Here is a 19,226-nt window from a genome sequence, read left to right as displayed (position 1 = left end):
ACTTTAATTACGGACCAGCGGTCCATTGCCTTCCTGTTTAACACCAGGCAGAGGGGCAAGATTAAGAATGACAAGATCTTGCAGTGGAGGATTGAGCTCTCCACCTACCGATATGACATCATGTACCGGCCTGGGAAGCTCAATGAGCCCCCAGACGCCCTGTCCCGTGGAACATGTGCCAGCGCCCAACTGGACCAGCTACAGTCCCTCCATAACGATCTCTGTCACCCGGGTGTCACCAGATTTTTCCACTTTGTCAAAGCCCGTAACCTGCCCTATTCCCTCGAGGAAGTCCGGACGATTACCAGGCAATGCAGGGTCTGCGCAGAGTGCAAACCACAGTTCTACCGGCCGGGGGGGGCGCACCTTATAAAGGCCACTCGCGCGTTTGAGCGCCTCAGCATTGATTTTAAAGGCCCCCTCCCTTCCTCTAACCGCAATATTTATTTCCTGAATGTCATCGATGAATACTCGTGTTTCCCTTTTGCCTTCCCCTGCCCGGACACGACCACGGCTACGGTGATTCGGACCCTGAACATGCTCTTCACCCTGTTCGGCTTTCCATCCTATATTCATAGCGACCGTGGGTCCTCATTCATGAGTGACGGGCTGCGGCAGTACCTGCTCGCCAAAGGCATTGCCTCCAGCCGCACCATTAGCTATAACCCCAGGGGTAATGGTCAAGTAGAGCGGGAGAACGCAACGGTCTGGAAGACTGTTCTATTAGCGCTACAGTCTAGGGGCCTTCCAGTCAGCCGTTGGCAAGACGTCCTCCCGGACGCATTACATTCAATTAGGTCACTCTTGTGTACAGCGACCAATACGACCCCTCACGAGCGGATGTTCACTTTTCCCCGAAAGTCCTCCTCGGGTACTTCGCTCCCAGCTTGGCTGATGTCCCCAGGGCCCGTCCTGCTTCGGAAGCATGTCCGGACCCATAAGGCAGACCCCTTGGTCGAGGAGGTCCAATTGCTCCATGCTAATCCTCAATACGCTTATATAGCGTACCCTGACGGGCAGGAGGACATGGTCTCTGTCCACGACTTGGCACCCGCAGGTGCCCCTGAGGCCCCCACGTCCCTCCGCCCCTCCGTCCCTTGTGTTGTGCGCCCAGAGACCACTACACCCCTTCCCCCTTCAGTCTCAGTCTCCCATATTGTGCGCCCAGAGCCCGCTACGGCCCTCCACCCCCCAGCCCCAGTTCCCTCTGTTCTCCATACACCACCAGGGCCACAGCTCACTCCCCTCACCCCTATGTACAGCTCGCTTGAGCCGCCGGTGCCGTCGCCACGCAGTACCCGACTATTGGACGAGACGACGGATGGGTCCGCCTCACACCACCTGGTGCCTCCTCTCGACGCTCACTGTATGGAGCCTGGGCTGACACCTCTCCCTGCTCGGACGACTCTGCAACCTGCACTACGACGATCGTGACGGCGGATCAAGCCACCAGATCATATGGACTTGTGATATTGTTTCCACTTCACCCCGTGTTGTTTTTTTAAAGGAGGGGTGAATGTGGTGGACTTCAGTTCAACCTGGACACATCCCCTGCCGGCGTGGCTCCTCCCCTTGTCACCTAGTATAAAGGTGGCTGTCTCCTCCCCCTTGTTCAGTTTGGGTCAGTTACCTGTTGGGATGTGCTCCTGATTCTGTTATGAATAAAAGCCGACAGTTGTATTGGCACACAAGTAGTCTTTTGCCTAATTGATAGCGCATCAATTAGTAAGGGTTTTGGTGAACGGGCAGGAAAGTGGAGTTGAAGCCAGGATGAGATTAGCCATGATCGTGTTAAATGGCGGAGCAGGCTTGGGGCTAAGTTGCCTACTCATGCTCCTAGTTCTTATATTCCTATGTGAAAGTATTGTATTGCAAGGTTTCACATCGAAGAAACCTTTAATCACAATGATGATTCATTGAAGGATGGATAACTGTATACAAACAAGCTCAGTACAAATACAGGTCTAATTCCACCAACTCCTGGACTCACACTGAAGGTTCTCTTGTACCAAGGTCCATGCCCAATTGGTGACAGTTTATGAACTTCCCTCTGATAGGCCCCAGCAGGGTCATGTGACCCACGAACACCCACCCCTTAAAGGGGTCGATAATAAACACATCCTTTCGAATTATCTTCCTGGGTACTTAAGCTGCACTCCCTCTAACAATTCAGCCAGTATAATCCCTGTAGTAGCATGAGGGGTGGTGTTATAGGCTAATCAGAAGGCAGTAGTTCTGTTGGATTGTTTCCTCATTGATGCCTTGAAAGTTTGCACTGCCCTTGCTTCCAAACCATTGGAAGTAGGGTGGTGTGGGGCCATGTATATGTGCTGGATGTCATGTGTTCTGACAAAGTGCTGAAAGACCTTGGCTGTAAGAATGGTGCCATTGTCAGAAACAATTACCTTTGGTATGCCATGAATTGCGAATATTTGTCACAGCTTGTCTACAATGACAACACATGATTTACACATCAAACCATTTCGAGTGGGCATCCACCAGGATCAAAAACATCATCCCCATGAAATGGCCAGTGAAATCAACATGGAGCCTCATCCAAGGGTGGCCAGGCCGCTGCCAAGGGTGTGAGTTTGCTGCCAGCAGAAGGTCTGCTGTGTTTGGCGATGTTGGTAAGAGTTGATCACATGTCTATCTCTTTGCCAATTCCTGGACACCAAATGTAGCTGCTGGCCAACATCTTCATCTTGATTTGCCCAGGATGTGAACTGTACAACGGCTGGAGGAGTGGCTGGCATTCCAGAGTGGTATTATCATTCGGCTCCCCACAAAAGCACCCCAACTTCGCAGCTGATTTCATCCCTACGCTGCAAATAGGGCCGGACCTGTCAAAATGTCAGCCTGTCAAAACAATTCTCTTAACTTTCAAAAGGACTGGCTCCTTCTGGGTCTATGCCGTGATGTGGGCTGGCAAATGTCCAGAAAATTCAAAGCAAGTACTGTTTCCTGTGGAACAGATGGCACAGATACTGTCCGTGGAAGTGGGGGCCAACCTAGAGCATCAGCATTTGAGATTTGTGTCCCTGACCTGTGCAGAAATGTGTAGTGATAGGCAGCTAACTGTGAGGCTCATCTTTGTACTTGGGCTAATGTGTTCAGCAGGACGGGTTCTTTGCGGAATAACCGTAGCAACAGCTTATGATCCGGGGCAATGGTGAAATGGCTGCCGTACACATACTGATGAAACTTCTTGATAGTGAATACATCTGCTAGATTCTTTTTATATTATCTATGTTATATTATCCCCTTTCTGCAAATACCTCCGTTTGGCATCAGACAAGGTCCTGGAAGTACAAGCGACAAGCCGTTCCATGCCTTCTTCCATCTTTCGGCCCTTATGTCACAAGGGCGGCACGGTAGCACAGTGGTTAGCACTGCTGCTTCACAGCTCCAGGGACCTGGGTTTGATTCCCGGCTTGGGTCACTGTCTGTGTGGAGTTTGCACATTCTCCTCGTGTCTGCGTGGGTTTCCTCCGGGTGCTCCGGTTTCCTCCCACAGTCCAAAGATGTCCGGATTAGGTTGATTGGCCATGCTAAAATTGCCCCTTAGTGTCCTGGAATCCGTAGATTAGAGGGATTGGCGGGTAAAATGTGTAGGGATATGGGGGTAGAGCCTGGGTGGGATTGTGGTCGGTGCAGACTCGATGGGCCGAATGGCCTCTTTCTGTACTGTAGGGTTTCTATGATTCTATGATTCTAAGATGATGCATCACACATCGCTATGATCTGCTTGCCTGGGTCAAAATGGACAAGTAAGGTAGATGATTGTAGGGCCTGCTTTACTTGGTCCAAGGCTTTCCTGTGAGAATCTTCCCATTGCCAGATTTGATGTATTTTTAGAGATCGGTTTAGGGTGCCAAAATGGCAGACAATTTGGGTAAAAACAGCCATAACAGTTGACCATCCCTAAGAAGGACTTCAACTCTGTTACATTCTTCAGCACAGGCACCTGTTTTGTTGCCTTTATCTTTTCTTCTAATGGGTGCAATCCTTTTGGATTGACTCTGAATCCTAAATACACAACCTCATCTGCCTGAAAAGTACATTTTTCTATTTTTTAGCAGACACCGGCTTCTTTGAATCTTTTGACGACTTCCTCTAAATTGGTCCTATGCCCCTCGGGTGACACCGTTGTTATTAAGACTTCATCCAGATACATGACCACTCTGGGTATCCCTTGCAGGAAGCTTTCCATGATATGCTGAAAGGGTAACCTCACATATTGTCTTTTGGACTATGGGAGGAAACCGTAGCACCTGGAGGAAACCCACACAGACACGGGGAGAATGTGCAGACTCCGCACAAACAGTGACCCGAGCCGGGAATCGAACCCGGGTCCCTGGCACTGAGAGGCAGGAGTCCTTGGAGTCCTTGTTTATCCTTCTGTAAACTAGGCACTGTCTGTCTGACTCTGCGCTGGTTTGTATGTGACCCTTCTGGTTATACCTAAAACAAATGAACGATTTACATTTGCATCTGTCTTGGGGATGGTCTCCATCACCCTTGTGGCTGACGATTTCTCTTCCTTCTCTTGGGCTCCGCTGGGCCCTCACTTCTGGTAATCTGAGCAGCTGCTGTTTCCTGTCAAATTTTGTTCACCTCGCCCTGCACGCCTTGCAGTTCAAAAGTGCTCTGTTCAACACTCTGTCTTTTGAGCCAATTCAACCGCTTTATCGAGGGACATTTTAGCTTCTACAAGCTGCTTCTTTTGGATGCTCAAACTGTTAACACCGCATATGAGACGATCCCATTATACATTACTTAGAGATGGGCCAAACTCACTGTGTAGAATTGTAGAATCCTACAGTGCAGAAGGAGACCATTCGGCCCATCAAGTCTGCACAAACCACAATCCCACCCAGGCCTTATCACCATAACCCCATGCATTTACCCTAGCTAGTCTCCCTGACGCCAGGGGGCAATTTATCATGGCCAATCCACCTAACCCACACATCTTTGGACTGTGGGAGGAAACAGGAGCACCCGGAGGAAACCCACACAGGAGAATGTGCAAACTCCACACAGACAGTGACCCAAGGCCATTTGGTGAAGCCTGGTGACAAGAGCAGAAACTCTCTCCCTGGGTCCCTAACAGCTGAGTGGAAATTAAATTGTTGCATAATAATGGAGTGTCAGGGGGTGTAGTCGTTCCTTACTAGTACAACTCACTGGTCAAAGGATTTTGTACCCGGTGCTTCCGGAGATGCAAGGTTTCTTTTGAAGTTATATGTTTGAGGGTGGCAAACAGTGAGTAAAATAACTTTCTGCTTTTCTCCAGAAGTTATTTTATTGGCTGTGAAAAAGTATCAAAGTCTTTCAGCGTATTGGCTCGAGTTTTCAACCTCTGTATCAGGCAAATCGATTTTCCCAAACAGTGTCATAGCTACTCAACTATGATTGGCACAACAACCTTTTACCTTCCTTACATGTTTTCAAGGACTCACCCTTCCCCCTCCAGATGTTGACATCTTAGCAGTTGTAGGCTGATATATTCTCGTCACCAATATTGTAACGGGAGGTTTCACGACAAAGAAACCTTGAATCACAACAGTGATTTATTGAAGGATAGATAAACTACTTTGACAGATGCACCATAAAAAACATTCTTTCTGGTTGTATCACAGCTTTATATGGCTCCAGCTCTGTCCAAGACCGCAAGAAACTACAAAGGGTCATGAACGAAGCCCAGTCCATCCACACAAACCAGCCTCCCATCCATTGACTCTGTCTACACTTCCCGCTGCCTCGGGAAAGCAGCCAGTATAATTAAGGACACCACGCAGCCCAGACATACTCTCTTCCACCTTTTACCTTTCGGGGAAAGAGATACAAAAGTCTGAGGACACCTACCAACCGAATCAAGAACAGCTTCTTCCCTGCTGCCATCAGACTTTTGAATGGACCTCCCTCATATTAAGTTGATCTTTCTCTGCACCCTAGATATGACTGTAACACTACATTCTGCATTATCTTCTCTATGAACGGTATGCTTTGTCTGTATAGCATGCAAGAAACAATACTTTTCACCGTATATTAGTACATGTGACAATAATAAATCAAATCAAAAACGACAGACAAACAAGCTCAGTACAGGTACAGGTCTAGTTCCACCGACTCCTGGGCTCACACTGAAGGTTCGCTTCTACCAGGACCCGTGCCCTAACACCCAATAGCCGACGGTTTGCTTGCTTGCTTCTGAATCAAGGGATATTATAGAACACGGTTGATTTTCATTCCACTGAACAGGATGGATAGTGGGTCGATTCTAAAATGGGAAGGTGATCCACTTCCCCAGATTACTACTCAAGCTGCGAAGACAAAAATCTATCCCACAGTTACTACAACAACAACAATGTATATTTATATAACCCCTTTAAACTAATAAAGTGTCCCAAAGTGCTTCATAGGGACATTATCAAACAAAATATGACACCAAGCCACAAAAGGAGATATTAGGTCAGACGACCAAAAGCTTTCTCAAAGAGATAGGCATTAAGTAGTGTCTTAAAGGAGAAAAGCTAGGTAGACAGGCAGAGAAATGTCAGGAAGGAATTCAGAGCCTATAGGGTCCAAGCAACTGAGGGCATGACCACCAAAGATGGAGCAATTAATATGCTCAAGAGACCAGAATTCAATGGGGGCAGATATCTTGGAGGGTTGTGGAGCTGGAGGAGATTACAGAAAGAGGGATGTGTTAGGATATTGAGGGATTTGAAAACAAGGATGAAGATTTTAAAATTGAGATTCTGCTTGGCTGGGAGTTAGTGTAGGTCAGCAAGCATCGTGTGGTCGAGGAACAGGACCTAGTGCTAGTCAAGACACTGGCAACAGAAGTTTGGATGACCTCACGTTTACAAAGGGTAGAATGTGGGAGACTTGCCAGGAATGCATTGGAATGGTCAAATCTAAAGGTAACAAAGGCACGAAGGAGGGCTTCAGCAGCAGATGATCTGAGGCAGGGGTGAAGTCGGACAATGTTTTGGGGGTGAAAATAGGATGTGAGGTTGGAAGCTCATCACACAGTTAGTCTTGTTTAAGCAGCTGTGTTCCTGGTAACATCTCTGCAACTCTGGCCCTTGTACACTCGAGTCCAAATGCAAGGTTAACCTTTCTTATCAAAGCAGGATTGCTGCGACCAGAATTATTGGATCATCTATTAGGCTACAGGAGATTTGTGACTTCCTGTTCCAACCAAAACCACTATAGTACAATACAGCACTTTGACCTTTAATGTGTGGTTAGTCGGTTCATTCATCATGCTGACCTACCTGTATTGTCATTTCTATTTATTTAGCGAGATGAGAATTAATGCACCACACTGGTGGGCTAGGACAGTTCCCTTTACCCTTGAGATCTAGGATCTAATGTAGTTTAGATTGATGGGATTGAAGTCTCCTCTTTCTATTGCTGTAGATTTGAAATGAGCTCAACCAGATCCTAATGGGCCCCAAAACTATATCACAAAGCTGCAGGGCGGCTGTTCATGAACACTGCTGTAGAAGGGGATATTTGTTAGGGTCAAGGATAAAGTTAAATTGTTGGGACAGAGTAGGAAGAGCTGCATTGTGCAGGATTAATTCTGCAGTATACCAATCGCACGCTTGCAGGATCAGGGAAATTGGGCCGCAACATTTAACCTGCACAGTTGAGAGATTAAGTCTTGCATCTCAACACACTGCACCTTACCCAGAAGTGACTGGTACTAATATCGAAGAACAAAATACAAAATGTATTCCTGTAGTCATCAAAAGTTAAAATGAACACCTTCACTGTGAAATATTAACTCCTTAAATATATTTTTTCTGTTCTTATTCTACAGGTGGAAGAAAGTTATGTAAATAAATTGGCCGAGAATTTACAAAATACGTAAGTCTGACTTTAACCAGTTGATAGTGGAAAACAATATATTGTAGCAACAGCTGATGGGCTGGAATGCAAATTTACTGCCCCTCTAATTCCACCTTGGCACAATAAGGAGATGGGGAGTAGAGGGCAAGGGAAGCAGAAGATCCCCAAAGCCTTTGCTCATCCCCTGACAACCATTTTCCAGTAGTGCTGACAGAAGCCTACAAAGCAGGTGCTTGATATCTTCCCTATTACAGTTTCATCTGACCATAGGAGGTTAAGAGAGATTAATATGAAGGAAAGTGTAGAGAGTTTACCAATTTAAAACAAAACAATGACTTTGCATAAACTCGGAAACTAATTTTAAACGTGAACCATAATTGGGCTGCTGGTGAAGAGCTTGTGCACAGGTCATGTATCTTGGGCAGTGTACTAGCAATTCCCCAGGTGACTGCTGGGTCTGTCTGCTGGTAGCACGTTGATAAGATCAGCCCTTCAGTGTGCTTATCCTTATACTGACAGGTTCATTTCAGATTTTGCACACATAGACAGGAGCCTCATCTGGGAGCACGTATTGGAAAAAGTTTAATCGACTTATACCAAATTCCTTTCTCTGTTACCTCAGTGAAAGAGTTAACTCCAAATTGAAAATGAAATGAAAAATTGGACTGACGTAGAGTCGAGAGGAAATTGTGATACCCACTCTTAGCTTCCTGACTAGTATAAACCAACTTTAAGGTTATTCCTAGTTCTGTTCCTAAGTTAATCTTTCATGGATTCTGCTAATACATTGTAATAGTCACCAGAGTGTTTTGAAGTATTTACTATCAGAAGAATATGGAAAAGTACATGACATTTTGGGCGGCATGGTGGCACAGTAGTTAGCACTGCTGCCTCACAGTGCCAGGGACCAGGTTCAATTCCCGGCTTGGGTCACTGTCTGTGTGGGGTTTGCACATTCTCCCCGTGTCTGTGTAGTTTTTCTCCAGGCGCTCCGGTTTCCTCCCACTGTCCAAAGATGTGCGGGTTAGGTGGATTGGCCATGCTAAATTGCCCCATAGTGTTAGGGGGATTAGCTAGGGTAAATGCATGGGGTTATGGGGATAGGGCCTGGATGGGATTGTGGTCGGTGCAGACTCGATGGGCCGAATGGCCTCCTTCTGCATTGTAGGATTCTATGATTCTATGATTCTATGATTTTCTGTGACAGAAATGGGTTGAAATTACGCTGAGGGATACTAGGAATAAACCTGTTAGTGGGTCTTGAGATAAGTTCCTTTTTCACTACCTTAGTAACAATGTTAACCCATTTAAATAAACTTGTTAATGGTTGTAATAGCTTAGTTAGTGCATTGGTCAATAAGATCACACAATGCAATCTCAAACTCTATAAGTGTGAAAGTAAATTATTTTTGCAAGTCAGCAGAAAATCTGCAGGTTTGTTCTGAAAGTTGATAACTCTGGGTTATTGGTGTGCTGCCCACAGGTACTCCTATGAAATACAAGCAGGACTTCTCGAGATCATCTCCCCTTCTGCTAATTTTTATCCTGACCTCTCCAATCTGAGGGAAACCTTTGGAGATTCTCAGCAGAGAGTGAAGTAAGTCTTCCCTGTAAATTATGAAGCTGCTATAATTTCCAGCTAAAACCATCACACAGATGTTACGATATAACTGAGAAAGATATTGGGAGGGATCTCTTTACATCAGGAAGCCTCCATTACATTTTCCACTTTGAGCACGAACTCACCTTAATGCATTGCGTGTGGCAGAGTTTTGGTCAAGATGGAGTTTGTGGACGGTGGAGTTTACGGTCACTAAACTTGGCTCTTGAGCACCTGTTTATTTAATGCTATCCATGACATTCATGCGCACTTCTGTTCTGGTGAGGACACAGCTAGATGTTGTTTTGCTGAGGATTTAGCATGTGCATAGCGAGCATCTGCAGGAAATATGCTGAGTAGGCAGATGCTGATGTCAATGTAACACTGATTTGACGACAGCATTGCCATTTTGGAGTTCAATACTCCAGTTAACGCTTAAACAATTGAACACTCTGGGAGCAGCCCCTACCAGCATTATTTAAAGGAATTACCAGTTACTTTCACGTTAGTTGCTGATTGATTTCTATTGACCCTTGCTGTGATTGTAGAAGTATTTGGAAGTTTCTAGCATTCTATAATGTCACTGAAGTTCAGGAAGTGGTGTGACACGTGCTGAAGGAACTTGTCCTGAATTCTCGGAGTCTGCACAAGCCACTTGCTCCCAGACATGGATACAGCAGTTTGCGTACCCCTCGCGAATGACTTAGAGAATAAGCATAGGCGACACAGAGGAGGACAAGCTGTTGGAAGAGGGGGGAAGATAGATCTCAGCAGGAACCCAGATCCATGAAGCATGTTCCGAGGATCTCAGTGAGGAACTGTGCATCAGCTGCTTCTACTTCAAAGGACGTCCTCACCGAAACCTGCCACCTGCTGCTCCCACAATTGTAGCTTCAGAGCAGGGCGAGGATCTCATTGCCGCCAGATGTGAAGATGGCAGCTATATTACACTTTGAAGCATCCAGTTCTTTCCAGGATGGAACAGGTAGTGTTTGCAACAATTCCCAGTTCGCCATCCAAACTTGCATAAAGGAGGTCACTGAGGCTTCACATCCAAAAAGAACTGAATCCCTTTCATTCTCTCTTGCCAGAGAGAAGCAGGCAGAGTGAGCATCCAACATTGCGTGAAGCTTCCCCTTGGTACGGACTGCCATTAGCTGCTCACAGGTCGCTTTGTAGACACTGCATGTCAACTTCAAGATGTACCACTACTGGAAGGGATGCCACTCCCTAATAAATGAAGCTGTTTTGTGATTATACATCAGGCAGAATCTTCTGATTTTTTTTCAGAGTGGCGCGGCAGGTGGGAAAGATGGGGGGAAGCCACCGGCTGCCATATTTTTAGCCATTCGGTGCAATAATAGTTAAGGGGTGGGTCTCATGACATAACGCGGGCTCTGATTTAAAGGGCACCACAATTTTGAAAAGTCAAAATAGAAACACTGCCCCACCGCGGGACCCTACCTTCAATTCAGAACTCCCCACCTCCCCCACCAAGGTACTCTTCCCCTACCCCCATCCCCCCCCTCTCCCCCCCCCCCCCCCCCCCCCCCCCCACCAACCACCCCCACCGGCCAATCACAGAACTCCAAACCCCCTCCCCTAGCATGCCCCCCACGGAACTCCACCCCCCAATACCACCATGGAGCCCAGTGCTGGGGGCAGTGCTAGGATACTGCCTGGGCATGACTCTCTATCCCCTGGGTGCTGTACTCACCTATGTGCCTCCAATGGGTTCTGCTCGCCAGGTGACTGTCATGGGGGACCTGTTGTATTTAACAATGGCATGCCCTTGCACCAACATGAATGGGCAATCCGGGGAGAGATTGGGGGCGATCAGGCGTAAAAGCCTTAAAATGATATTAAAATCTACATAAATTGGAAACCTGAATTTCAAAGTCAGAATCCCTGTTGTGTCATTGGCAGCGAGTGGGGACAATGTATCAGGAAAATAAAAGCCGTTTCGGGCCTCCTGTGGGATTTTCTGCTCTCACCACCACTTCCGTCCCCCAAAACGGAAGCAGAAAATCCCCCCCCACATAGGGAATCATGCAGGTCCACTATCCCAGCAGCAGTCATGATACTTTCATTCTGCATCAGTCCACTGTGCCACACAAAAGTGACAGCATGCATATCACGAAAACCACATAAAATACCATTGAATAGGCACCATTGTTTAAAGTTTATTTATTAGTGTCACAAGTAGGCTTACATTAACACTGCAATGAAGTTACTGTGAAAATCCCCTTTGTCGCCACACTTTGGCGCCTGTTTGGCTACACTGAGGGAGGATTTAGCAGGGCCACTGTACCTAACCAACACGTCTTATGGATTCTGGGAGGAAACCGGAGCACCTGGAGGAAACCCACGGAGACACGGGGAGAATGTGCAAGCTCCACACAGACAGTGACCCAAGCTGGGAATTGAACCCGGGTCCCTGGCGCTGTGAGGCAGCAGTGCTAACCGCTGTGCCTCCATGTTAAGTAATGCTTCCATTGCCTAGACCATTTTACATTACTCAGCAGAGTGTGTCAAGGTTCGTGCTGCAAGCTGTATAACCTTGCCATCAGGAGCAGGCAGCCCCTGCCTCTAGTTATGTGATGAGCAGCTGAGGGGGAAGGGAGGAGGCAACTGACAGAGGGTAGAATCTTCCAGTCCTGCCCTCACCGGGACAAGAAATTTCCACCCAACGTCAACAGAGCTTTCAATTGTCTGTTAAATTGCCCATCCTGCCCATGACGATTCCTGCGGTGGGCAGTACTGGAAACTTTACCCCACAGTGCTTTCCTGGCTGGGCTAACCATGATCAACTCATGAAACTGCAAGAACAGTAAATGCAACCCCAATCACAGAATCATAGACTTTTACAGAGCAGAAGGTGGCTATTTGGCCCATCATGTCTACACTGGCCCTCCAAATGAGCAATTTGGAGGGCCAGTGCAATGCCATTGAGCAATGCCAATCTCCCAACGTCTCCCCATAACTCTGCACATTTGGCAGGATTTTCCAACTATTCCTGCCGGTGGGACCGGACGATGGCAATGGCGAGCCCCTGCTGCGGGTTCCCTGGCAGCGGAAGGTGCAAACAATGGGAAACCCCATGGACAGCGATGGGACTGGAAGATCCCACTACCAGCCAATGGCTGGCTCCCTCCACTGCTGAAAAACATGCTGTGAAAGAGGGGAGGCAAGAAATCCCACCTATTGTTCCTTTTCAAATAAAAGTCTGATTCATACATTTCATAGAATCCCTACTGTGCAGAAGGAGGTCTGCACTGACTCTCTGACAGAGTTTTACCCAGGTTCTCCCTTGCCCTATCCCCGTAACACCACATATCTACCATGGCTAATTCTAACCTACACCTCTCAATACACTAAGGGGCAATTTACCATGGTCAAACCACATAACCTGCACATCTTTGGACTGTGGGAGGAAACCGGAGCACCCAGAGGAAACCCATGCAGACATGGGGAGAACATGCAAACTTCACACAGTCTCCAAAGGCTGGAATTGAACCAGGTTCCCTGGTGCTGTGAGGCAGCAGTGCTAACCACTGTGCCACCATGCCTCGTAGCCATTTTGAACTTGCTTCCACCGCACTCTCAGGCAGTTTGTTCCAGCCCTTAAGCACTCACTGCGCGAAAAAATTCACTCGTATCGCTTTTGCTTCTTTTGCCAATCTGTTCCCTCTTGTTCTTGATCCTTTTATGATCGGAAGCAATTTCTCCCAACCTAATCTGTCCAGATCCTTCATGATTTTATACACCTCTGCCAAATCTCCTCTCTACCATCTTCTCTCCCAAGAGAACAGTTCTAACCTCTCCAATCTATCTTCATAACTGAAATTCCTCATCACTGGAACCATTCACATGAATCTTTGCTGCACACTCTCCAATGCCTTCACACCTTTTCTAAAGTGCAGTTCTTAGAAATGGGCACAATATTCCAGCTGAAGCCGAACTATTGTCTTATATTAGATTAATGTAACCTTGCTCTTATACTCTATGCTCCTATTAATAAAGCGTAGGATACTGGATTTTTTTTTAAACCACTCTCTCAACTGTCCTGTCACCTTCAATGGGTGCACATATTCCCTTTGTTCTTGCACCCCCTTCAGAGTTGTATCCTTTATTTTCTTTATTCTCCTACCAAAATGAATCACTTCACATTTCTCCTCGTTAAATTCCATCTGCTACCTATCTGCTCACTCCTACTTGTCTATGTCCTTTTGAAGTTCGACACTCTTCACAGTTCACAATATTTTCAAGTTTTGTGTTACCCACAAACTTTGAAATTGTACACCAAGGTCTAGTTCATTAATATATATGAGGAAGAGCAAGGGTCCTAACACGACCCCTGGATAACTACACTGCAAACCTTCCTCCAGCCCAACTGTTCAAAGAGAAGGAAACAAGAGAGTGCAGAATGTAGTGTTATGGTCATAGTAGGGTGTCGAGAAAGATCAACTTAATGCAAGGTAGGTCCATTCAAAAGTCTGACGGCAGCAGGGAAGAAGCTGTTCTTGAATCGGTTGGTACGTGACCTCAGACTTTTGTATCTTTTTCCCAATGGAAGAAGGTGAAAGAGAGAACTTCGGAGTGCGTGGGGTCCTTAATTATGCTGGCTGCTTTGCTGAGGCAGCGGGAAGTGTAGACAGAGTCAATGGATGGGAGGCTGGTTTGCGTGATGGATTGGGCTACATTCATGACCTTTTGTAGTTTCTTACAATCTTGGGCAGAGCAGGAGCCATACCAAGCTGTGATACAACCAGGAAGAAAACTAGCTGGTTCTTGTCATTCAGCCAATTGCAACATCCATGTTGCTAATGTTCTTTTTATTCCAGAGTTATAACTTTGATCACAAGTCTGTTGTGTGATCAAATATATTTTGGAAGTACAGATATAGCACATCAACATTACATATTAAACTGGTCTGCAAGTAAGCAGGTAATAAGGAAGGCAAATGGAATTTTGGCATTTATAGCTAAAGAAATAGAGTATAAAATAACTGTACAAGGCATTGGTGGGACTGCACTTGGAGTACTGAGTACAGTTTTGGTTCCCTTATTTAAGATTTAAGGAAGGATGTGGTGGCTTTAAAGGCAGGTCAGAGGAGATTCACTAGATTGATTCCAGAGATGAGGGGTTAGCCTTATAAAGAGAGATTGAGCAGTTTAGGTCTCTACTCTCTAGAGTTTAGAAGAATGAGAAGAGATCTAATTGAGGTATGTAAGATGATAAAAAGTATTGTTAAATTAGACGTAGAGCGGATGCTTCCCCTTGTGTGGCAATCTAGAACAAGAGGCCAAAGTTTTAGGATAAGGGGTAGCAGATTTAAAACAGAGATGAGGAGAAGCTACTTCCCTCAAAGGGTTATGAATCTGTGGAATCCACTACCTCAGAGAGTGGTGGATGCCGGGGCTTTGAGTAAATTTAAGGAGGAGTTAGACAGATTTTTAAATAGTAATAGGTTAAAGGATTATGGAGAACGGGCAGGAAAATGGAATTAAGGCTGAGAAAAAATCAGCCATGATCATATAGAATGGTGAAGCAGGCTCGAGGGGGCTGAATTGCCTACTCCTGATTCTAGTTCTTACGTTATCACCCTTGTCAACCCTCACTGTCATCTCTTCAAAAACATAAGCAAGTTAAACATGATTTTCCCTTATGAAATCCATGCTGACTTTTCTTAATGAACCTGCATTTGCCCATGTGACTATTAATTTTGTCCCTAATTATTGTTTTTAGAAGCTTCTCTACCACTGAAGTTGAACTGACTGACCTCTAGGTGCTTATCTTTTTTGAACAAGGGAATAACATTTGCAATTCTCCAGTCATCTAGCACCATCCCGAGTCTAAGGAAGACTGAAAAAACAGCCAATGCTGCCTCAATTTCCACTCTTTTTCCTCAGTTTCCTTGGATGCATCTCATCCAATCCTGGTGCCTTATCAAGTTTAAGTACAGATAACCTATCTGATTCTTACTCCTTGTTCATTTTAAACCATTCTAGTTTCTGGATTACCTCCTTATATTTATTTTGCAACTGACCATCGTTGAGTCTGCTTGGCCGCAATGATCAAATGAAAGTCAGCACAAAATAAACATTCCACAACCATTTTTTAAAATCAAACCAGGCCATATTGCATATAAACACCAATAATCACCCTGCTGCATTTCCTTAGTGCCTGTCTATGGATGTCTTTGCATGCCCTACTGCTTCATGGCAGCGTTATGTCAGTGGCTGCACATTGGTTTGTGGAAGGCTGCTGACTTTCAGTGGAGAAGATCGCAGATGGCCCTAAAGGACAACCTCGAGCATCCGTTGGCCTAGAGGCCTGGCTTTGGACTGCAGCATCTCAGCATGGGCTGCAGAAATCTAGGCTGCCTGGCTGATGGGCAACAGCAAGGACACAGGTGGAGTGGCAGTGATGGGAGGAGAATCGATGCTGTCATCCTGACAGAAGGCAGCAGGTTTGTTCTCCACAGAGGCACCACCACGTACCCTGGGGGATGCCTCAATCTGTTGGAGTATCTGCAAGCCTCATTGAACACTGTCAGTCTGGTTCACTGACTGAACCATGTCAGTCATCTGGCACGGTGGCACAGTGGTTAGCGCTGCTGCCTCACAGCACCAGGGACCCTGGTTCAATTCTGGCCTCGGGTCACTGTCTGTGTGGAGTTTGCACTTTCTCCCTGTGTCTGCGTGAGTTTCCTCTGTGTGCTCTGGTTTCCTTCCACACTCCAAGGATGTGCCGGTTCGGTAGATTGGCCATGCTAAATTAACCCGAGTGTCAGGGGGATTAGCAGGGTAAATATGAGGGGTTATGGGAATAGGGCCTGGGTGGAATTGTGATTGGTGCAGACTCGATAGGCCGAATAGCCTCCTTCTGCACTGTAGAGATTCTATGATTCTATCTAGGTGGCATTGCAGCAATGCAATGGGGTTGCATACCAACAGTTTGATTTTGCATCAGAGCAGTCTGTGTTACCGACCTCACAAGTCTTTATTGAGTTTTCACTGCAATGGCTTCTGTTTGTGTTGCAGTGGAAGCTAAGGCATTGGCCATCAAACACTGCATCATGGCTTCTTCCTCAATCATTCAGCCTCCCCATAATATAAGAGCATCCCCCAAGCAAGGTCTAACACTGATGCATTGATCATTCCCGACCAGTCATGTAATCCTCCAATGCTTAAACAGCTCTATTAGAAATTGCTTCCTCTGTGTTGTTTGGTCTATAATTCTCAATGGATTTGTTCTTTGCTCCCACATCACAAAAAGTTGAAGCAGTTTTTTCCCAGACTCCCGCAATTAGTAATAGAGCTGGCATCAGAATTTGAGGGTCCCCAAGCAAGGTTGGTCATGAGGATTCCTCCCCTGCTATCATATCGAACTACCTCAGCACTAGCATCTGTGTCTTTCTTCTTATGGTGTCTCCCGAAGCGAGGAGAATGCTTGCCACAAAACCAGCCCGTGGCAAGAACCTGTGCGTTGAGCATTTTAACGGGGCAGACTCTTGTGTCTTTCATTCTACCCAGCACATCACCCACACAACCAGAGAGCCCTGAAATTCTGTACACATGGAAATGAAAATAGATAGACTATGAAGCTAGGCTAGCAATTAATATAAAAAATGATAGTAAAAGTTTTTATAAATATATAAAAAGGAATAGAGTGGCTAGAGTGAATGTTGGACCCTTGGAGGACGAGAGGGGGGAGTTAATAGTGGGAAATGAGGATATGGCTGAGTCTTTAAATAAGTTTTTTGTGTCGGTCTTCACGGTGGAGGACACAAATAGTTTGCCAAATATTAACGATAGAGGGTTGGCAGCAGGAGAAATACTTAATACAATTAATGTAACCAGAGAGGCAGTGCTGGGTAGACTAATGGGACTGAAGGTGGACAAGTCCCCGGGTCCGGATGGAATGCATCCCAGGGTATTGAAAGAAATGTCAGAGGTAATAGTGGATGCGTTAGTGATTATTTATCAAAACTCGTTGCATTCTGGGGTAGTGCCGGTTGATTGGAAAACGGCTAATGTTACGCCGCTGTTTAAAAAAGGAAGGAGACAAAAGGCGGGTAACTATAGGCCGGTCAGCTTAACGTCTGTAGTAGGGAAAATGCTGGAATCCATTATTAAAGAGGAGATAGCAGGGCATCTGGATAGAAATGGTTCGATCAATCAGACGCAGCATGGATTCATGAGGGGAAAGTCGTGCTTGACGAACATGTTGGATTTTTATGAAGATGTGACTAGGGCGGTTGATGGAGGAGAACCGGTGGATGCGGTGTTTTTGGATTTCCAAAAGGCGTTTGATAAGGTGCCCCATAAAAGGCTACTGAAGAAGATTAGGGCACACGGAGTTGGGGGTAGTGTGTTAAAGTGGATTGGGGACTGGCTATCCGACAGGAAGCAAAGAGTCGGAATAAATGGGTGTTTTTCCGGTTGGAGGAAGGTAACTAGTGGCGTGCCGCAGGGATCGGTACTCGGGCCGCAACTATTTACCATTTATATAGATGATCTGGAGGAGGGGACGGAGTGTAGGGTAACGAAGTTTGCAGACGACACAAAGATAAGTGGAAAAGTGAATCGTGTGGAGGACGGAGAAGATCTGCAGAGAGATTTGGACAGGCTGAGTGAGTGGGCGAGGATATGGCAAATGGAGTATAACGTTGAGAAATGCGAGGTTATACACTTTGGAGGAAATAATAACAAATGGGATTACTATCTCAATGGAAACAAATTAAAACATGCTACCGTGCAAAGGGACCTGGGGGTCCTTGTGCATGAGACGCAAAAGCCCAGTCTGCAGGTACAACAGGTGATCAAGAAGGCAAATGGGATGTTGGCCTATATTGCGAAGGGGATAGAATATAAAAGCAGGGATGTCTTGATGCACCTGTACAGGGCATTGGTGAGGCCGCAGCTGGAATACTGTGTGCAGTATTGGTCCCCTTATATGAGGAAGGATATATTGGCATTGGAGGGAGTGCAGAGAAGGTTCACCAGGTTGATACCGGAGATGAGGGGTTTGGATTATGAGGAGAGGCTGAGGAGATTGGGTTTGTACTCGTTGGAGTTTAGAAGGATGAGGGGGGATCTTATGGAGACTTATAAGATAATGCGGGGGCTGGATAGGGTGGAGGCGGAGAGATTCTTTCCACTTAGTAAGGAAGTTAAAACTAGAGGACACAGCCTCAAAATAAAGGGGGGTCGGTTTAAGACAGAGTTGAGGAGGAACTTCTTCTCCCAGAGGGTGGTGAATCTCTGGAATTCTCTGCCCACTGAGGTGGTGGAGGCTACCTCGCTGAATATGTTTAAAGCGCGGATGGATGGATTCCTGATCGGTAAGGGAATTAAGGGTTATGGGGATCAGGCGGGTAAGTGGTACTGATCCACGTCAGATCAGCCATGATCTTATTGAATGGCGGGGCAGGCTCGAAGGGCTAGATGGCCTACTCCTGCTCCTATTTCTTATGTTCTTATGTTCTTAAAAGCTGGAAAATATATCATTTGCTCCCATCTAGATTTTAAGCACGAAGATGGGACCATGCTGAGTTACTTCAGGGCTGTGGGGAAGTTGCCTGCTACCACTTTAACGCACCTTCTTCTCTTGTTATCAAATGGAGATCTCTTTTCTACTTTTAGCGACCGGTCTAATATCCCCAAAAATCATTTCCATTTTTACAGGTGACCATAACCCCTCATTGAACGGATCCCACACTTTCCCACCCAGGGAATTAATCAGGCCCCCATCC

General features: G+C 46.2%; 1 protein-coding gene across 3 annotated transcripts in view; it reads left to right on the top strand.

Moving 5' to 3' along the window:
* Nucleotides 1-19,226, top strand: part of LOC144492533 (alpha-1,3-mannosyl-glycoprotein 4-beta-N-acetylglucosaminyltransferase B-like) — a 243,124-nt gene that overhangs the window by 157,471 nt on the left and 66,427 nt on the right. For all 3 annotated transcript variants that reach the window (XM_078210655.1, XM_078210648.1, XM_078210664.1), the window contains exons 5-6: nucleotides 7,838-7,884; nucleotides 9,350-9,463. In XM_078210655.1, the coding sequence (XP_078066781.1) occupies nucleotides 7,838-7,884; nucleotides 9,350-9,463 (161 nt within the window). The remainder of the gene's footprint in view (nucleotides 1-7,837; nucleotides 7,885-9,349; nucleotides 9,464-19,226) is intronic.

The sequence above is a fragment of the Mustelus asterias genome, chromosome 1, assembly GCF_964213995.1.
Source record: "Mustelus asterias chromosome 1, sMusAst1.hap1.1, whole genome shotgun sequence".
NCBI classification, from domain to species: Eukaryota; Metazoa; Chordata; class Chondrichthyes; order Carcharhiniformes; family Triakidae; genus Mustelus; species Mustelus asterias.
The sequence above is the reverse complement of the archived record's forward strand: the minus strand, read 5'-3'. Positions and strand labels throughout refer to the sequence as shown.